Source organism: Clupea harengus, chromosome 6 (genome assembly GCF_900700415.2).
Source record: "Clupea harengus chromosome 6, Ch_v2.0.2, whole genome shotgun sequence".
NCBI lineage: Eukaryota > Metazoa > Chordata > Actinopteri > Clupeiformes > Clupeidae > Clupea > Clupea harengus.
The window spans coordinates 5,668,391-5,686,921 of NC_045157.1; the positions used below are offsets into that span (position 1 = coordinate 5,668,391).

The 18,531-nt window shown below is 41.6% G+C and overlaps 4 protein-coding genes across 5 annotated transcripts in view; 2 read left to right on the forward strand and 2 right to left on the reverse strand.

Moving 5' to 3' along the window:
- LOC105893595 (soluble guanylate cyclase 88E-like) overlaps window positions 1-2,905 on the forward strand; it is a 15,904-nt gene extending 12,999 nt beyond the window's left edge. Inside the window, exons 17-19 of the mRNA XM_031568837.2 lie at window positions 733-879; window positions 1,483-1,611; window positions 2,436-2,905. Coding sequence (XP_031424697.1) covers window positions 733-879; window positions 1,483-1,611; window positions 2,436-2,585 — 426 coding nt within the window. The 3' untranslated portion in view covers window positions 2,586-2,905. The remainder of the gene's footprint in view (window positions 1-732; window positions 880-1,482; window positions 1,612-2,435) is intronic.
- Window positions 2,906-5,392: 2,487 nt separating this feature from the next.
- LOC105893585 (profilin-3) lies at window positions 5,393-7,231 on the forward strand. The gene has a single exon (XM_031568838.2). It carries the CDS (start codon window positions 6,683-6,685, stop codon window positions 7,100-7,102), a length of 420 nt encoding a protein of 139 aa, XP_031424698.1. The 5' UTR covers window positions 5,393-6,682; the 3' UTR covers window positions 7,103-7,231.
- Window positions 7,232-7,346: 115 nt separating this feature from the next.
- On the reverse strand, window positions 7,347-12,967 carry arl3l2 (ADP ribosylation factor like GTPase 3, like 2). Its single transcript, XM_012820164.3, has 6 exons — window positions 12,880-12,967; window positions 11,267-11,410; window positions 9,509-9,625; window positions 9,307-9,357; window positions 8,777-8,962; window positions 7,347-7,900 (listed from the first exon to the last, which is right to left on the reverse strand). Exons 1-6 carry the CDS (start codon window positions 12,895-12,897, stop codon window positions 7,853-7,855), a joined length of 564 nt encoding a protein of 187 aa, XP_012675618.2. The 5' UTR covers window positions 12,898-12,967; the 3' UTR covers window positions 7,347-7,852.
- A 1,563-nt stretch (window positions 12,968-14,530) lies between these two features.
- Window positions 14,531-17,397, reverse strand: LOC122132954. 2 transcript variants are annotated; one of them, XR_006152451.1, is made up of 6 exons: window positions 17,291-17,397; window positions 17,091-17,180; window positions 16,821-16,862; window positions 16,689-16,712; window positions 15,738-16,262; window positions 14,531-15,297 (listed from the first exon to the last, which is right to left on the reverse strand). XR_006152451.1 is itself a non-coding variant. In XM_042708001.1 (5 exons), exons 1-5 carry the CDS (start codon window positions 17,331-17,333, stop codon window positions 16,009-16,011), a joined length of 453 nt encoding a protein of 150 aa, XP_042563935.1. In that variant the 5' UTR covers window positions 17,334-17,397; the 3' UTR covers window positions 15,664-16,008. The 2 variants fall into 2 exon arrangements, 1 of the variants encoding a protein (XP_042563935.1); XM_042708001.1 differs by lacking the exon at window positions 14,531-15,297 and having other exon boundaries at window positions 15,664-16,262.
- Between the last annotated feature and the right edge of the window lie 1,134 nt (window positions 17,398-18,531).

Here is an 18,531-nt window from a genome sequence, read left to right on the forward strand (position 1 = left end):
ACTGAAGCGGAAGGACAGCCGTGTTATTGTTTCCGTGTGACTCATGGGAGTCTCATCTTTGAGTTTCTATTCAGCCTGGGTCATGTGGCCAGTGGCTGTGTTGTTGTGAGATGACATTTAGCAGACATGTACAGTACAGACACTTGGACTCTTTTTAGGTAGTCTGACATGCCTTGATGTTTTTTTGTTTTTTTCGAAGTATGTTTTGTATGTTTTAGAAGACCTCAGCAATAATAACATGAGAGTAAAAGGAGTGTAGTCATTTTTTTTAAAATTTAAATCAAATCTAAACATACTCTTACAAAAACCTCAATATTCCCCACTGGGAATCGGAGACCTCCTCTAGAGGTCAATGGTGACTCATCAGATCCACTAATGACCCTGGAGATATTTCCGTGGCTAATCATACGCCCTGAAAAAAATATAGATATACAGGTTATAGAGAATATGACTGCACCTGATTGGGATTAGTGTGTGTCTGTGCCTGTGTGAGTACGTCTTCATGTCTTATTTGTGTCTTTTAAGAGTAAAGGTAATTCAAAAGCCCTTCATAACAACTGACATAAGGATGCATGGTCATTTATAATGGTTTCCCTGAAGTATGTCTGTACAATTGTACAGTGTGCTAGGAATATATGCAAAATCAGATTAATCAATAGGGCGCGTGTGTGTGTGTGTGTGTGTGTGTGTGTGTGTGTGTGTGTGTGTGTGTGTGTGTGTGTGTCCCTGTAGGGCAATGTGGAGATCGAGACGTACTGGCTGAAGGGCAAGAGAGACAAAGACGGGAACGCCCAGGCAGCCTGCCCTCAGTTTGTGGCCCAGACCATCAGCAAGGCCACCATCTCCGCCTCGGACCCCCCCATAAGCCAGCAGGGGATGGTACGATCCAGGATGTGCTGTGATGATGATGTTTCTGTTTGTGTTGGTAGATGACATAACACTAAGCCATTATGGCATTTGGTGGTCAGGTGATACACATGATCCAGTTTTTTTTCCATTTCTGTCAGCCCATTTTTGTCGAAACATTACTATATAAAACGTACTGTATAAAGGTCATGGCAAAGCTGAACTTTTGTAAAATAGTGTTCTTCCTTAACGGACTGTAGATAGGGAACTATACAAATTGAAGTGCTCATCAAAGTGACACAAAAGAACGAGGACAAGCAGACGTCTTGGTCATGACAATACTGATGTCAACTGAATTTGTTACTATAAGCCGCACTTGTGCTTCTACATCTATCTATTTGCATTATCATATAGAGTGTTTTTTTTTCTCCTCACACTGCCTGCTGTTGAGCTAGTCTTTGTCTGTAACCTGTTTGTTGAAGAGGTCAAATCCAGCTGCCTCATTGAGGGGGGAAGCAGCGTGACGGGACTCATAGATCCTGGACCCCAGGAAGAATAGTCTCCACTACGGTGTAGACTAATGGGGATCCTTAATAAAAAAATAAATAAACCGATTCCTCATTTCATTGCATACAGATTTTCCCCTCGGTGGCAGGCGAGGAACAGAGCGACATGCGCCCCCATCGGATCAAAGTAGAGCCTTCTGGGAATTCCTTGGAGGAATATATGGAGCAGTGCAGGGTGGAGAAGATGTCTGTGAGTAAGGTAAGAGTTAAATGAGAGTATGTCTATGAGTAAGGTGAGAGTAGATATGTCTATGAGTAAGGTAAGAGTTAAATGAGAGTATGTCTATGAGTAAGGTGAGAGTAGATATGTCTATGAGTAAGGTAAGAGTTAAATGAGAGCCTGTCTGTGAGTAAAGTGACTTTAGGTAAATAAGAGCATGTCTGCGAGTAAGGTGAGAGTAATTGCGCAATTAACATTAGTCTATGTAACCGTAGACCCAAAGCTAACGGTAGTCAATTCTTAAGAAAAAACAAAATGCAAAACTGACATGAGGGCCGAATGTCCTTACCTTAAACCATCAATGGGCCACACAAAACTGTCTTGCAGGCCAGATTTGGCCCACGGGCCAGTACTTTGAGACCCCTGGGTTAGAGGAAGGGCCTTCCAGGTTAGACAAAATGGAGGGGATGTCTGTGGATGTAGTAAGGGAAGATATTCCTGAATAACTGGAGAGTGTGTGTGAGTAAGATGAGATCATGTGTGTGTTTAGAGTACATTTTGTCGTATAACTTGTATGCGAGTCATTTTTGGAGATCTTTTTTCCTTCTTTTAGTGATGAGACGAGACAAATGGTGAAATATGGAGAATGTCTAGTCTGGCCCCTGTTGCCTGAGTAAAAGGCATTATGAGCGTGACAGCCTCACCTTTTCCTGTCATTTTAGCTCGAATTGTGACAAAAGGGGCCTCTACTTTTTGCTTTTTAACCCTTTTGAAGTCTGCTGCAACATCAGCCAATTTCCTCTTTGTCTGGAATCTTTCTCATCATCTTTCCCTCTCCCACTCTTTCCTCTCTCCCGCCTCAGTCTCATTATAAAGACGCGCCGCAGGATGGCGGTCAGCTAGACCCTCACATCGAGCTGGACTCTCCAGACTTCGCCGGCAGGAATTCCATCACGGGGTCTACTGATGGGTCGTGTGACTCAGAGAAGAGCACCATGTGTGTGTTGTCATGAGCCAGACGGCTGCGCTGGATTTGAAGCTGATACCACACTGCTTTTGCACACAGCTTAACTGCACTTTGTCCTGCGTGTGGATACAAGTTTTTGGATGTGATCACTTGTGGCTGCCTGCTATTCTGTTCAACAAGGCTTTATTCTGATGTGTGTGTATATATGTTAGCAGTGATTTTGTGCCATATGTAGTTATCTCACTGAAAAGCCTGAATATAACCCCAGCTGCTTTAGTGTGTGGTTTTATTTGTAAATGTCCCGAGTGTGTTGCATATACTTTACGTACATTTTTTTGGCGAATACATGATCATCCTTTTATCTTATTCCTGTGCACTTTTATTCCATTCATTTTCTTTTATTTCATGTTTTTTCACTCATCATCATGCTTTTTGGTATGTAGTAGTAGAATATCTCGGAGATTACAAGTGAAGAGTCCTTAGACTGTTTGCCTCCAATACGTATTGATCCATCACCCAGCTGCGATCAGAAGGCATGTTTACCCTGCAATCAGCACGACCTGCACCCACATGTGTGTTGTTCTCACTGAAGTGCCTGCTGCTCATCACTCATCACCTATATGAAGCACTCAGTGGTGTGTGTTTTTTTTTAGTGTCCACAGATTTTTTTGTGCCATTGGCCCTGCATGATTCCCTGAAGCTGCTTGTGTGTGCTGTGTTCTCACTGGTTTGGCATCATCTAGTGATTTACACCTCTCTCTCTGTGTGTGTGTGTGTGTGTGTGTGTGTGTGTGTGTGTGTGTGTGTGTGTGTGTGTGTGAGAGAGTGAGAGAGAGAGAGAGAGAGAGAGAGAGTGCGTGTGTGTTTGTGTGTCAGTGTGCAGTGATAATAAATGAAGGTGATGGAACAGTTGGAGCAGATCATTTGATTGTTTCAGACTCACGCGGGTGAGCAATTGTACCGTAGCACAAAATAACACAACACATCATAAACAGACAAGACAAGAGCGCCACACACAGGCATGGCTCTGCCTTCAACAACACTGGGAAGGCATACTTGTGTTCACCACACCAGAAGTAGCTGCACATCTGAGAAGAAATGATCAATGCACTGACAACATCACGCACCCACAACTTGGTATGAAGATCTGCCATTGTTCATCATGTTAATAAGGCATATTAAAAATGCACCGGTGTTTACATCAATTCTATAGACACAATAGTGACAATATGGTGCAGCAAGCCACAAAAATTCAATGCTATTGATGCGTGCTGTACATGTAGCATTATGCGCACATTAAGCACATTGTGTTACCTCCTGGTATGAAATGTGCCGTATAAATAAAGTTTGATTTCATTTGATTTAATATAGGTCATTGCCAGTTACCACATAATTCATGAGCCTTACTAAATGAAAGCCTAAGGTATGCTAATCCTAATTTCAAAGAAAATACTGATTTTGACAGTTACACACATGGTCAGCCAGTTAAATAGTTACAAATTCTCGCGAAGTTCATCGCTTAAAATACCAAACCAGGTTGGACGGTTCGGTCTAAAGTCTTCTCCAATGGGATCTTGAGTTGTACTTGTGTTTGTCCAAAAGCATTGGATTACCATTGCTGGATGAGCATGCTAGTCTTCCGGTTTCACTGTTACTCATCCCTCCCCCCATGCTCATACTCAGATAGCATTCCCTAGCGAGGAGGAACTGCGCCTGTAGGTGGCGTCCTCGCGCTCCAGGCTGAGGGCATTCTGGCGGCCATCTTTGGGAGAAGGCCCGAGCGTGCAGCGGAAGCAGAAGGTGTAGAAGAAGGCGACCAAGAGGAGAAAGCAGACGGTGCAGAAAATGATGACGATGAGGATAGTGTGCACGTGCAGGTAGTCGTCGCCCGGGGAGACGTCAGTGTAGAGGGTAGTGACCGCAGTGGGCTCAGTGAGGGACCCTCGACTGGTGCGGAGGTAGGGGACAACAGTCATGGCTGTGTCTCTTCTTTCTTCAGACTCAAGAGGTTACTGATTACCTGAAGTGGGGCAAAGACACAAACATTAGAGTGTATTCATGAGTGTGTTTTTCCGTCAACAGTACCCCCGATGCTACTCACACAGTGCCACAATTGTCCTCCTAGTAATCGCTTTTTTATCTTTCTCATATTATTTAATATACATTTGGAATTTGCTCAACTGACAGCTGATTTCATTACATCACAGTTAGCCAAAGTTACACTTCCGTCACTGTCTGCAACAGGTGCTATGTTGTCATATTTACTCAAAAGGTGCTGACCCCCCCCCCCCCTCCCGCCCCTCCCCAAACAATAAGAGAAGAAATCCACCACTTGCTTCAAAGCATTGAAAAGTACAAATGTAACAACTCGTACCTTTGGTCTGTTTTCTGCTGAAGCTCTGCAGGCTAAACTTTCATCAGGACCTTCTCAGGCGCCAGAACAGACACATGAAGGAAGAAAGAAGCCTGTCTGACCTTCGATCGTTTCCCCGTCAGAGTGGCTTCAGCTTCTTTTGTGTGGCCGAGAGACGCACTGTTCAGTTTGCAGTGGAATAACAGACAGGGTAAGACAGGAGAGGAGACTAGAGGAGAGGAGCACGCGGAGAGATGGTTAAAGCACTGCGTTGAAACAGGGACTGGTTTCCATGACAACCCACTCTTGGAGGCAAGGAGCAGGAGAATGACATCAGCAACACAGGTTAGTGATGATAGGAGGAGAAGAATAAAAAAAACAAGAGCAGACTTACGAACCACATCGTGTTTGTTATCTCAATGTGCATAATAGACATTGAGGCTTGAGTGGGTTCTGGATGATCACTTTACATATGAGCAGCTGATTGCAGAACTGACATTTTTAATATTGTTTTGTGTTCTGGGCCAGGTTTCATGTATTGTGTTGATCCCAGCAATGAATCAATATGTTAGTAAGAGCAAATAGCATACCAATTGTGCAAATGTGTTGCCTGGAGGTTGAGGGTCGGCTTGATGAATCAAATCAGTTCCATTATTTTCAAAGACAATTTGTATTTGCATTTGCATATCATTTAGATCTTGTACATTTGATGAAAACATTGGAGACATATAGATGTACTGCTTTAAACAAACCTGAATGTGGTATGTGCTAATTTATCAAGAGTATCACTAAATACAGGCCCTAAATGCACCACTACCCTTCAATCCTGTATTATTTGTAAAGGATATAAATCTACACTACATTGGAAAAGCAAAAAGAAGCTTGGACAATTGCATTATTGTGCTCCTACATCACATCAGAATCAGATATTTCTGTTTCAACTAGGCTATTTCTTCTTTTTAAGTGACATGCCATTTTAATAGCAAAAATCATAAAATGTTTACAACTTGTCAACAAGTATTATATTAGATGTGCTGAAAAACATCTAATGAATGGGCAACTCATTTTCCGTTTGATTCCCAGGGATCTGCTGCTCAAGAATAAAACCATCCTGATCCTTATGGAGGGATGGGCATGGTTTAGAACCATAGAAGTACAACCAATAAAGATACAAATGCAACCAACATTGCTTTGAGCAGGCCTTAGTAAGCTCAGCTTCTTTATTTTGGCTCACTTTTTCTTCCTTCTCTGTATCATTCCACACAAAACATCCAATCAGTCAAAATGTTTCTTTTGTTTTTGTTCTTTTGTTTCAAAGAGCCTGTTAACGGGGAATATAATCACAGTGGGTAATCCATGAGAGCAATCAGGTAGCAGATGGACTCTCCTGCCATCTGCTGGATGTAAGTGGGTAAACAAATAAAAGAAGACATCGTAGTTTGGAATGCTGGAGTATTGTGTGCCAATCTTTTGTGGTTGCTAAGGACAGCTGAAACCACATTGTGTCTGTTGCCATGGTAATAGGGAATGTTTACAGCTGTGGAATTACATCAGAGTGTCTCCTTGAGTGGTGCCTCTTCTAGAGTAACCATATGACAGCTGGTTATGGTCATCTGTGTTCTGTTCATCAATGATCATACAGAAACTGTGACAAGAATTATCTCTCTGCAATATTTCTGTATGTTGCCATGGTTAAAAATGCAAAGAAGACATGATATTCTTGTGTTACATTGGAATCATGAAATTCTGTATTTGAACTAATTACATTTATTTTTTCTTTATTCAGTGGGATGGCAGACTGGGCTGATTATATCAAAGTCACCCTTAAGGACAAGCTCATAAAGGATGTAGCTGTGGTAGGCTTTTACAACAACAAAGCTGTGTGGGCCTCTAAGCCTGGAGGCTTAATGGCTGCCATCTCTCCCCTGGAGGTGGATGCTCTGGTGGGGAGAGACCGAGGGATTCTGCTGAAGATGGGGGCCACCGTTGGAGGACAGAAGGTCCTGGTCATTCGAGACTGCATGGTCGGAAGCGAGTCGGAACCGCACTTTGTGGACCTGCGAACGAAGGGTACTGATGGGATGGCCATCACAGTGGTGCAGACGCAGAAGGCTCTGGTGGTTTTGATGGGTAAAAGAGGTGTGCATGCAGCACTGATAAACAACAAGGCCTGTGCAATGGCACACTACCTAAAGGACCACGGTGTGTGAAAACTACAGGACAAACTGCACGAAAGGCTGAAAAAATAAAACCCTCTATAAAATAAAAATGCTGATTTAGTCTTTCTTGAACTAACTTTTTAGTTTAAAATGATCCACTGCTACATTGTGATGGCATCCACTATCAGTAAGCACAGGAGGTCAGGATCCACTCCAGACTGGGGCTGGACTGTTCCTCTGTCTGTTACTTCACTCATTTCTCCCTTACAGCAAGCAATCTCTACAAACAGGAACCCAATGACGGCTAGTTTATTATAATGTGAAAAGTTTAATACACCACAGAGGACCAGTCACTTGCTGAACATGACTACAGTATCTCGTCTACAACTATGTGAAGACAGTAATGACACAGACATATTAAAGGTCTAACGGTGATCCTTTCTCCTCATTGTCGTCCTCTGCCTGGGTTTAGACGCTGGCAGGAAACATTCTCAGTGAAGGGTGACGCAGGATTGTACATGTCGTTATCAAATACATTTACATTTCCACTCCTGTTATAAAAGTCAAAGCAGTTATAAAGATCTCAGTTAATACTCTGGGCCACATTCTCATAGGGTGTTTAAATGTGATGAATACAAAAAAACAAAATGGAGACCTGCATAACCAAATACACAGTGCAGGAGGTAAATAGGGTATGTTATATGCAAATCAAGAGAGGGTAACCACACGTTAAGGACTGGGCATTAAAGGATTTAGTCTTTTCTTCTCCAGAACTTTCTCCAGGACCACAACTCAGCAGGCTTATTTTTTGCGGTTGACAAGGTTATTACAGATCCAATTCATGCCATCCTGTGGAATAGAAGGACAAAAAAAGGTTAACATTAAACAAAACTAATCTTCTTCTCCCTAAACCCCCCTCAGCATGACTGATAGAAGTTGCTTTGAATTTTCTTTTCAAATAATACATTGGCTGTTCAATCAATCACAAGTGAGAACCAAATCATTTCTGGATTAGACGCACTCTGCACAAGTTCACTGTTGTGATCATCATGTCTGTTCATTACGCCCCTTAAAACGTCAACAACAAGACAACATTTCAATTCTGTCCCCGGCATCCAGATAACACTCACACCTCGTAGCACCAGAGTGGTTAAGCAATCTGGCCCTAAGATGGCACCAATCAGGGCCAGAACAGAGCCAGAACAGGGCCAGATCAGGGCCAGATCAGGGCCAGATCAGGGCCAGAACTGAGCCAGATCAGGGCCAGATCAGGGCCAGAACTGAGCCACATCTGGCTGCAGTTTGGGGTGGTGGTTCAGTGTATTCATTCATTCCGAGGAGAAGTGACCTAATGGGTTTAGTTTCTGATCCCTCTTAGGTTACAAAACCTACTGACACAAATAGCCTCAACTACCCTGAACTAGTTCTACATCCACCACACACACACACACACACACACACACACACACACACACACACACACACACACACACACACACACACACACACACACACACACACACACACACACACACACACACACACACACACACACACACACGCACACACGCACACACACTCATGTTCTGATGTCTTTCCACTTTCCACTTCCACATTTCACTTTCAGCTATTACAGTTATACCCGCTGGATGTATTATGTTGTATATTCAAACATACCATATTAGGCCATAATGTGTGTATTTCTTTGTCATTTCTGATGTGTACCTGCACTCCTTCTCCAGACACAGCTGAGCAGGCCTGGATCTGCCAGACCCGGTCTCGGTAAGTGTGAAGGTTCAACCCCTCAGCAATCTCACTGGCAGGGGATGCAGTGGCCAAGTCCTGCTTGTTGGCAAAGACGAGAACTGGAACTCCTTTCAGATTCTCCTCATCAATCAGCTCTGCTAGTTCCTGGAAATGCAAAGACAAAATTTACACATAGACAAAAATATACACACTTACAACCCCCACCCACCCACCCACACACACACACAAAGACAGAACATGATAGAAAAATAGCACACAGACACATAAGCTACACACACAAAAGACACTTTTTTACTAAGCTAAACGCTAAACTAACCTTTAAACAGTTTATCTACTGTTGGCCTTAAAAGTTCCTGGTGTAAGGGCTGTTGTTTGAACATTTAGAAATACGCAAATCAGCACACGGCCATAAAGCCTGTGCGTCAAAGTTCAAAAGATAGGCCGATAACACACACACGCAAAGGGAAACTTCCTGTGGACACTCTTACCAGTCCTGTTTCTTCAAATCGTTTTTTGTCAGCACTATCTATGACGTAAATCTAAGAAACACAAACCAAAACAAATGTTAGCATATCAATTTAACATCCCTCACATATTCACCGTGACATTTATTTACATACAACATCAAGTCCTTGAAAAACAAATGACATGAGATAACGCAAATGAATGAGATTATTACAGGCTCCTAACCAGTAAGTCTGTGTTCTCTAGGTATTTTTTCCAGAAGGCCCGTATTTTCCTTTGTCCTCCGATGTCCCACACATTGAGTTTCATCCCATGGGCAGCCACACTCTTGATGTTGAAACCCTGAAGGGAAAAACATGCAGCATAAACCTCTTCGACTTCACACAAACAAACAACACAAACAAACAACACAAACAAAAGAGAACTTAAACAGGGATAAAGTGAAATGATTAATCAAGTTCTTAATCAAGGTTTACATGAGGGTAATAGTATACCAAGCTCACATTTGAGCCGACAAAATGATCAGGAAATACAAATTATTTATGTCTGTGAAACAGTAACAGTGAGTGCATGTAGAAAACAACTGATAACAATAGCAAGATAAATTGATTTGTCATGCCTTTTAGGGATCACTGATAGGCCATTGATGCATTGGTCTATTTTAAGGATCAGTAATCCGCCTTTCAATGCACTTCCCCGCCTTGATACATATTTAATCTCCCAAAGACCCTTGGATTACAGTTCATGCCCTGAGTCAAGCATGCCTCTTCCTTTAATGCTGTAACAAGTCACTGTCCACAGATAATTCATACGTGATAGGCTATGTTGAGTGGACTTGCATCGAAGCATATCATGGTTCATGCCCTGAGTCAAGCATGCCTCTTCCTTTAATGCTGTAACAAGTCACTGTCCACAGATAATTCATACGTGATAGGCTATGTTGAGTGGACTTGCATCGAAGTGATGAGGCGAAGCATATCATGTTTGTCATGGTAAGGTTTGCATATGGGTCTGCTTGTGTGTGCTAACTGAGTACAATATGTCACATAGCGTGAAGCTCAAAAACACACATCTGATCAGCCTTGAAGGCTAGGCCCTTCCCCTGCCCCTGCCCCTGCCCCTGCCGCTAGGCCCCTGCCCCTGCCCCTAGGCCCCTCCCCCTGCCCTGCCCTGCCCTGCCCTGCCCTGCCCCTGCCCCTGCCCCTGCCCCTGCCCCTGCCCCTGCCCCTAGGCCCCTGCATTGAGTAAAAAAGGCAGTAGGACCACAAGGGTCACCAGGGCCTAAACTGAACACTTACATTCTTTGAAGATTTGATCATGACAACAGTTTAGGCAAGGTTATGGGGATGAATGCTAACCTTGGAGATGGGTGTATTAAGCATAGTATTTAGCATTTTAACAAATACCTGTGTCTCTATGCTACACACTCACATTATGCAAGAAAAAAATATATATAATCAAACAACAGACAACAAAAATTGAAAAGAAAACCTCCCCCGTGCTGGTCAGTGGAAGTACACTTCACACACGGTAAGGAGCCATAGCTGTATCTCTATCTTAAATGACAAAAAAAAACCATACAGTTTGCACAATGCATTTTCTGATGGCCTTGTGTAGATTATTTTACCAGCACATCCGAAATAGATGCCATGGGCCTACTAGTCCCGTCTCCCCCATATTTAATTCAGTATCGAGCCAGTAATAATCATAGTTCATGTTTTCCTTTTGTGTTACTGACAGAATATCAAGTTTGCATTGCATTTTGTTTACTCATACAGATACACAAACAAATAAATATAGTTTTCCACTTTTTCTATACTGTGAAATAGCCTGTATGTACATTAGTACACTGAGTGAATGGATGAACCTTGCGATTTTATTCCATGCAGATCAAAATATACTCCTCACCTGAACATGCTGACTGAAAGTGTGTGAGGAATGAGTGAATGTGAAAGAACATAGTTTATTTTCTCTCTCTCTCACCTGTGTAGGTGTGATGGTACTGACGTCCTCAGACGCTAGGCTCTTCAGTAAGGTGGTTTTGCCAGCATTGTCCAAACCCAGGAGAACTATCCTCAGCTCCAGCTCCGTGCTCCCCTTCAGTTTCTGGATGACTGAGAGCAAGCCCTGGAAGGCAGTCATGAGGGGGCCAATGTGAGGCAACACTTGGTTCATACCATTACTGAACTAACTACTCTTCTGTAACACTGGATTGAAATGGGGTAGGCCTACTCATCTGCTAACTTTAACAAACGTTGTAAATGGCCATCTGCTTTGTGACACATAGAGGCATTGTGGAGTTTTTGTCTAATACTAATTAAACGCCAACAGACTTGCCTCGCTTATACCAACAACTGCACAACTGGCGAGCTAGCTTTGCTAATTGATGTGTTTCGCCAATATATCCGGTCACGTGAAGCTGTAAAAGCTGCTCTTACTACCTGGAGCATGCAACTACAACGTGAATAGCTTTGGGAACAGAACAGCAAGTGTGTTCATCTTCTCTTCACATAATCATGTATCAAAATCAGTTTGAGGATGTTAAAGGATACTAGCTAGCATAACGTTACCTACTAGTGTACCTTAAAATGGTAAAACCCTGCATAACCTTGCATTAAATACCGATGTTTTCATTCACTTCTGTGCCCAAAGCTGTTTGTTTGTTTACCGCTAGGTGACATCTAGGGCAAACATTATTTCCTTTTCTGAAACAAGCAACATGGCCAGGTTATTGTGCTTTCAGTAACAGATCAAGATTCGTCTTGTTTTTGTGTGATTGAGTAATTAAATTCAGCAACCCAGTAGTTTATAATACCCACATAGGTTCTGTTAGTTCTAATGGTTAATGCTCTATCTATACTGCTCATATCTCTCACCTCATATTGTTGAGTAACTGTCTGTCTGTCCTTTATACAGCTTAACCTGTCTCCATTTAGAAAAGCATGGACATCTATTCACGCCTCATTCACGCCTCAACTGATTACTGTAATTAGATTAATGGCGGGGCACAAGCCATTCTGTCTTCAAATTTGACCTTTTCAGGGTTGCCAAAAAGTGTGACAAAACACTTTTATGTCCTGTCTCACGCTAGCATGAAAACAAAATTCCATTGACTTCACTGCATCTCAGGCCCCCCAAAAATACACCTGTTTTTGTTTTGGTCAGTCTCACACCTTGAAGTCAGCCTTGAAAGTTGGCAGTTGTGCCTTTTTCAGCGTAAAATCAGTTTAAAAGCCCCTGATTTTCTACAGAGTCCCATGAGTCACACAAACAGCACATAGATTAGAGAAAATGGCTGACTTAAATGTATTCACGGTGTAATTTGTTACTTAGCACTGTGACCACCACTATCATTTTCTTTTTCATTTGTACATAAAAAACGACAAAGCTCTTTTCCAGAACACACGTAGGGTATTACTTTACCAGTAGTAGAACAGTTGTTATGAACCCAGACTCAGAAGTTAAGGTCAGAAGGTTTAAGATGTAGGCCTGTACTGTTGGATGCTTAAGGAAAACGCTGTGACCTCAAACTACAGGAAGGACCCAGGGGGCTCCTCAAACTACAGGAAGGACCCAAGGGGGATCCTCAAACATACCTTTGGAGCTTCTCCCATGGTGTTGTCTGGTCAGCCGTGAGTCAGAGAACGGGGCAGCTACATCGTCATGCCAACCGCACAGAAGAAAGGGACTGCGTGATTAGGTCACCAGTTAATGAGGCTAAACAGCAGCACAACGCTTCCGACAGACACCTCAAGATTGGTCTGTGTATGTGTGTAAGTGAATTTGCAGGTGTGTATGGGTGTGCCTAACGGTACTCTGCGTTGCGATCAGGTTCGGTGGCTCCTTCTCTCGGTCATGGAATGGATGTGGCGGAGCACACAGGTAGGGGGATGGGGCGTACTCGGATTAAGTGTCCAGAATTAGCCACAGTCTTCCTCTCTCTGTGCAGTCTATGCCGAAGGCTTTACCTGGATTATCCTTAGACCAGCTGCTACTAAGGAGCATCATCACACTAGCCAAGACCGCACCAGCCCCATGAAGTGACAGTGTCCGTGTGCTGTGATAATATTGGTTAGTCTGTGGTTCAGGACAGAATTAGAGACACACCTGGGGTCACAAAGGTCAGGGGTCACAGACTGGCAGACCCCTGACATTACAACAAGATGTCTCAATTTAAGTGTGATGTAGTTTTATGGTGGTTTGGTGCTAAAAAAAATAAAAAGGCATTCGCTTACACAGATCCAGCCTGGGAAACATATGAGATGATATTCATAGACTGCTTAAATAACCAGTCAAAATGAGGAAACTAACATTCTATCTTTCCATACCCTTTGTGAGAATCCATTCTTTAATTCTATGTGTCTAACTGAAACATGGCTAATACCAGATGAATATTTGGCCTTGAATGGGTCTACCCCTCTAAGTCATGATAACTGCCACATGACTCGCAGGACAGGCCATGGGCTTGGAGTGGCAGCAATTTACCATGCCAGCCTAGGTATTTCCCCAAGACCTGAATTTAAATTTAAATCCTTTGAAGTCTTGAACACCCAAACTGGAAAATCACCCAACCGGTCACTTTTGTGACACTATACAGACACCCTCGCCCGTACGCTGAATTTCTATCTAGCCTCATTCTATTTATCTGATTTTCTTCTCCACCCTGGTAATTAACTCTGATATAGTGGGAGATTTAAAAATCCACGTGGACAAGGGAATCGGTAGTCTTTCAATCGCATTCCAATCACCGCTTAACTCTATAGGGGCTTCCTCACTTGTAAACACACCCACACAGAAAACTGTTATTCTTCGTTTATTGAAAAGAACACCATTTCTAGAATAAGATGAACTAATTTCTCTAGAATAAGAAAAACAACAATGCAATTGAACACTCTGTTCCTATAACCTGTAGCAGTAAGGACAGTAGCAGTTGTATGGCTTTTCTCAATGACAACATTTCAACCAAAAATCAGTCTCCTCCCTCTCCATGAGCCTGTTGTCCTCTAAGGATGCACTATACCTGTAACACCCGCGCAATCTGGTCTATTCATAGAACCCTTCACACCTACTGACCTCCTTGAACTCACTTCCCTGATCTCATCAAAATGATCAACATCTCTCTACATACTAGACCCTATTCCTACATAATTACAATAAACACGCACTGCCTTAATAAATGAGACACTACTTTTATGTAATTTCAGGACATGTACCACTATCATTAAAAATAGCTGTGATCAAACCATCTCTCAAAGAAACTAGCCTTGATCCCGATAACCTGGATAATTACAGACCTATATCCAACCTCCCTTTCTTGTCAAAATACTTGAAAAAGGAACAGCTAAGCAACTCACTTCTTTTCCCTTATAATGGTCAAAAATATATATTTACACATTGGAAATAAAATACATTTAAAACATATAAAGAGGAAGAATACATTGAGAGTCTCTGACAACTAGCGACCACAGTTGTGGATGTGGTCAGACATGAACAAATACAACACAGTAAGGAAGGAACACAGACATCTACAGTCTCTACAGCTTCTGTACTGCTTTGTTTTTAAATTCATCAGTGTCAAGAGCTGGATCAAGAGCTGGAAGAAATTGGGGTTTGAACTATAAGTACTAAGAGGATCACATGTCCTATGAAGAGTCTCTGAACCAGAATGAATCCAAGACAATGCACAAAGTGGAGGCGGATTAATGCAAGGATGCATACACTGTGGTAATGTGATAGCATACGTAAAGTACAGTAGTTTAAAACTATAAAACTGAAATTTTAGACATGATTTTAGCAATGTGATATCTTCTATATGGTCCCTGAAGCAGCAGGGGCACATTTTGGACAGTGGAAATACAAGGAGTGCTGTTAGATTGGGTCATGTCACATAGCATGTATTTAACATGTATTACACATGGGTAAAGGAGCCTATCGGTTTCCAGAGCCCACAGGCGTCACTGTGTGGATGGCGTTGATATTATGTGCCTGCTGCTGATGTCTGTTCTTTCTCTGAGCTGGACATAAGACAGAAAAGACAAATATTAAAGAATAAAAAATTAATTGGTTATGAAAGTTGTAGACATTTCTGTTATTGTTTTGTAACGTTGTGTTAACAAGCTTGCAATGTTTGCCTATAGGCAATAAACTATTCCAGGTTTTGATTGATCGCAAGTAGTTTCATGTCCACATCATGTTATTTGCAGTAACATACTCTTGCTTATGTTACATTGTTTAAGTACCTGATTAAAACTCACTAGTTTCTTTTTGACCTACACTTCATATGATGACTTCACAATAGATCAAAAACACAAACTGTGTTTGTCAAGTTGCAATGCTTGAATTATCTTTTCTCAAATGCTATAATGATCTTCAATTCTGTGTTATGATATACTGTGTATGTTGTGTTGCTTGAATCCTCTGTTTTAGTCTGAGACAAATGACTCCTGATCCTTACCCACATCCCTCTTGAGAAGAAGCTTCATGCCCAAAGTGAATATCAAAATAAGCACAACAGCACTCACGGCACACACAACCAGGACCAAAATGCTGCTGTCTGGAGTTCAGAAACATGAAAGACATGGCAGACATGAATTAACCATCACGTACGTGTTTGCATACCTGGTTTTGTATAACATGGACAGACAATAAGAACAACACCAATAGATAAACGGTTGACTTGAAAATACAGTTGTATGCACCACTCGTGCTAATAATGCTAAAAAATGCTAACCTTGAACATCAATATCCATGGTGTCTGACATGAATTTACCACAAAGACTGTTTATTTTGCAGGACACTTTGAAATCATGGATTTGTTTCTCTAGAGTCAGCTGGCTTGTGTTCTGATCAGGAACTTGTTCATCGTCCTGAAGCCAAATATATTGTTTGGCAAGGTTTTGAGGTAGGTCGTTCTCACAGGTGGCCATGAAGTCATCCCCCTCGTTGATCTCTGAGGAAGTGTTCAGCCGCACTTGAAAATCTGATGAAGATTATCATAGGCCACATGATTGGTTTCTTCACTGGTTAAAGTTGTACTATTTGGTCGTTGTTCACTTAGACTACATATACATATACACACATGCACACATACGTGCCACTTTACTCTCATATCCTTCCAGTTTGCAGTAAAACTTTAAGTAAAAGACTGCAAAATAACTATGAGTTCCGGATTACTAATCCAAGTATATTAAATGGAGGAGCTTTATGTAGTTGGATGTCGTGCAGATCTCATGGCATTCACAATAAAGTATTAAAGAGGCATAGAATGCCATCAACCCTCACAATCTGACTCATACTTTGAATTGATGCTAATATCTTGACGTAAAAAACAAATGTTTGATCATTTGCATCAGTTCCAGTATCCTGGTATAATATGCACGTATTCATGGTCTAATCAGCTGTTTACCTTTTATGCAGGTTTTAGGAACATCTGAAAGAGAAACATAGAGCTACAGTAGTCACTGAAAAGAAAACTGACATACACAGTAGTAAATTAATATATGTTAACTATAGGAAATTAAAGTTGAGGTTCACAAACCCTCGCAGGAATTGTTGGCACCGTTGCAATGACCAAGACAATCTAGAAAGACACCATCACAAACACAATGCACTTTATCCACATCACTTCAAAGCTATTTGTGGTAGTATGTTGTGTTCATATTGGAAGAGATTGTAAAGAGTGTAAAGGTTGGAAATTGGTGTTTGAGCATGGTGATAAAAGAGATAATACATGTAACACATAAACAACCACCCACCCACACAAACAAACAAATAGATCTTTAACAAATTGAACAAATTAGTCTCTTACTGTCTAAGCTGTGGTCTGTGTCCGTGCTGTTACACTTTAGACACTCTGGCATGCAGAGTGCCTGTCTGTTGAGTGCCATGGCAACACACCCTACACCCAAACAGGACAGATAACTGAATATAGAATACAAATATTTTGGTCAAATATAATCAGCCCATAAAGGGTCTCTCCATCCATGCACTCAGATACATGTTCCTTACCCAGCAGTGATATGCTGCTCATGATAAAATAACAGATGCCCATGACAGATACCAGTCAGACACCTGTGAACAAAACACCTCAGATATTAGGCTACACACACATTCACACACACATTATTGAAACTATACAAACAAATTAAAATACATTTATATTTTGTTGTTGTTGTTGTTGTTGTTTTTCTCATTTGTGTAAAAGCCCCTGTGATTGGTCACCAACCCTATCTGGCACTGAAGTTTCACCCTCTGGAAATCGCCAGAGCTCAGTAAGATGAAAAACAAATCCCTGATACTAAGCATGATCCTCTTTCTTAGTAGTAATTCACAAAGGGTTTTTTATTGACCTTAAAGTTGAATTTTTGTTTGAGGAAAATGTATGTGCCACGACCCCTACACTATTCAACACACTACTATACAGATTATAATGACACATCTTCAGTGGAAGTATTTTTCATCATTACATTTGATTAGATTTAGCCAATTTAAGTGGAAGCGTGTTACCTGTTCCAGGAGTTCTTCCAAGCCCTTCCAATGAAACTGAGGAAGTGAAGTGGCCAGCTGTGGCTAACCCTCAGTTCAGGAAGCATGAGAAAATAGTGCCGCAGAGAGAGGTAGAGAGAGAGAGAGAGAGAGGTAGAGAGAGAGAGAGAGAGAGAGAGAGAGATACAACGCAGATAAGAATGCAAATTAGAAAAAAACTAAACAGCTACCTTGATGTCTCTCACCGAGTTGTTGTGTTATTCCATGCAGTTGACAACAGACGCTTTGTTGAGATGTAAATCAGCATTTTCAAATTAGTTTTTAAACATTTCTGTCAGGCTTCTTTTCTGTTTGTGAATTTATTTGAGTGTTTTATCCTACATACGTGAAATGACACCTTTTGGGCTACATTCCTACAACCTATTATGGTTTCTCTCCAAACCATCCTAAACTTGTAAACGCCTATGTAAGGATGACATCTGAAATTCTACTGCAAAGTTCCTCTATGGTGATAGGACCATTTATCTTGTAGTTGATTTGATATATTATGCTGACACATGCAGGTGAATCTACATTTTCACCTATGACCACCAGATGGCACTGTTGAGTCGAAACATTTTTGTAGAATTTAAAATCATCAAAAATACAAATTCTGAAAAGAAAAAACCCCAATTAGACTTATGTTGAACTATTCCGACTAACCAGAAGAGATGATAACAATATTAATATATTCATATTACTTAGTCAAAGTACGGTGGAACATA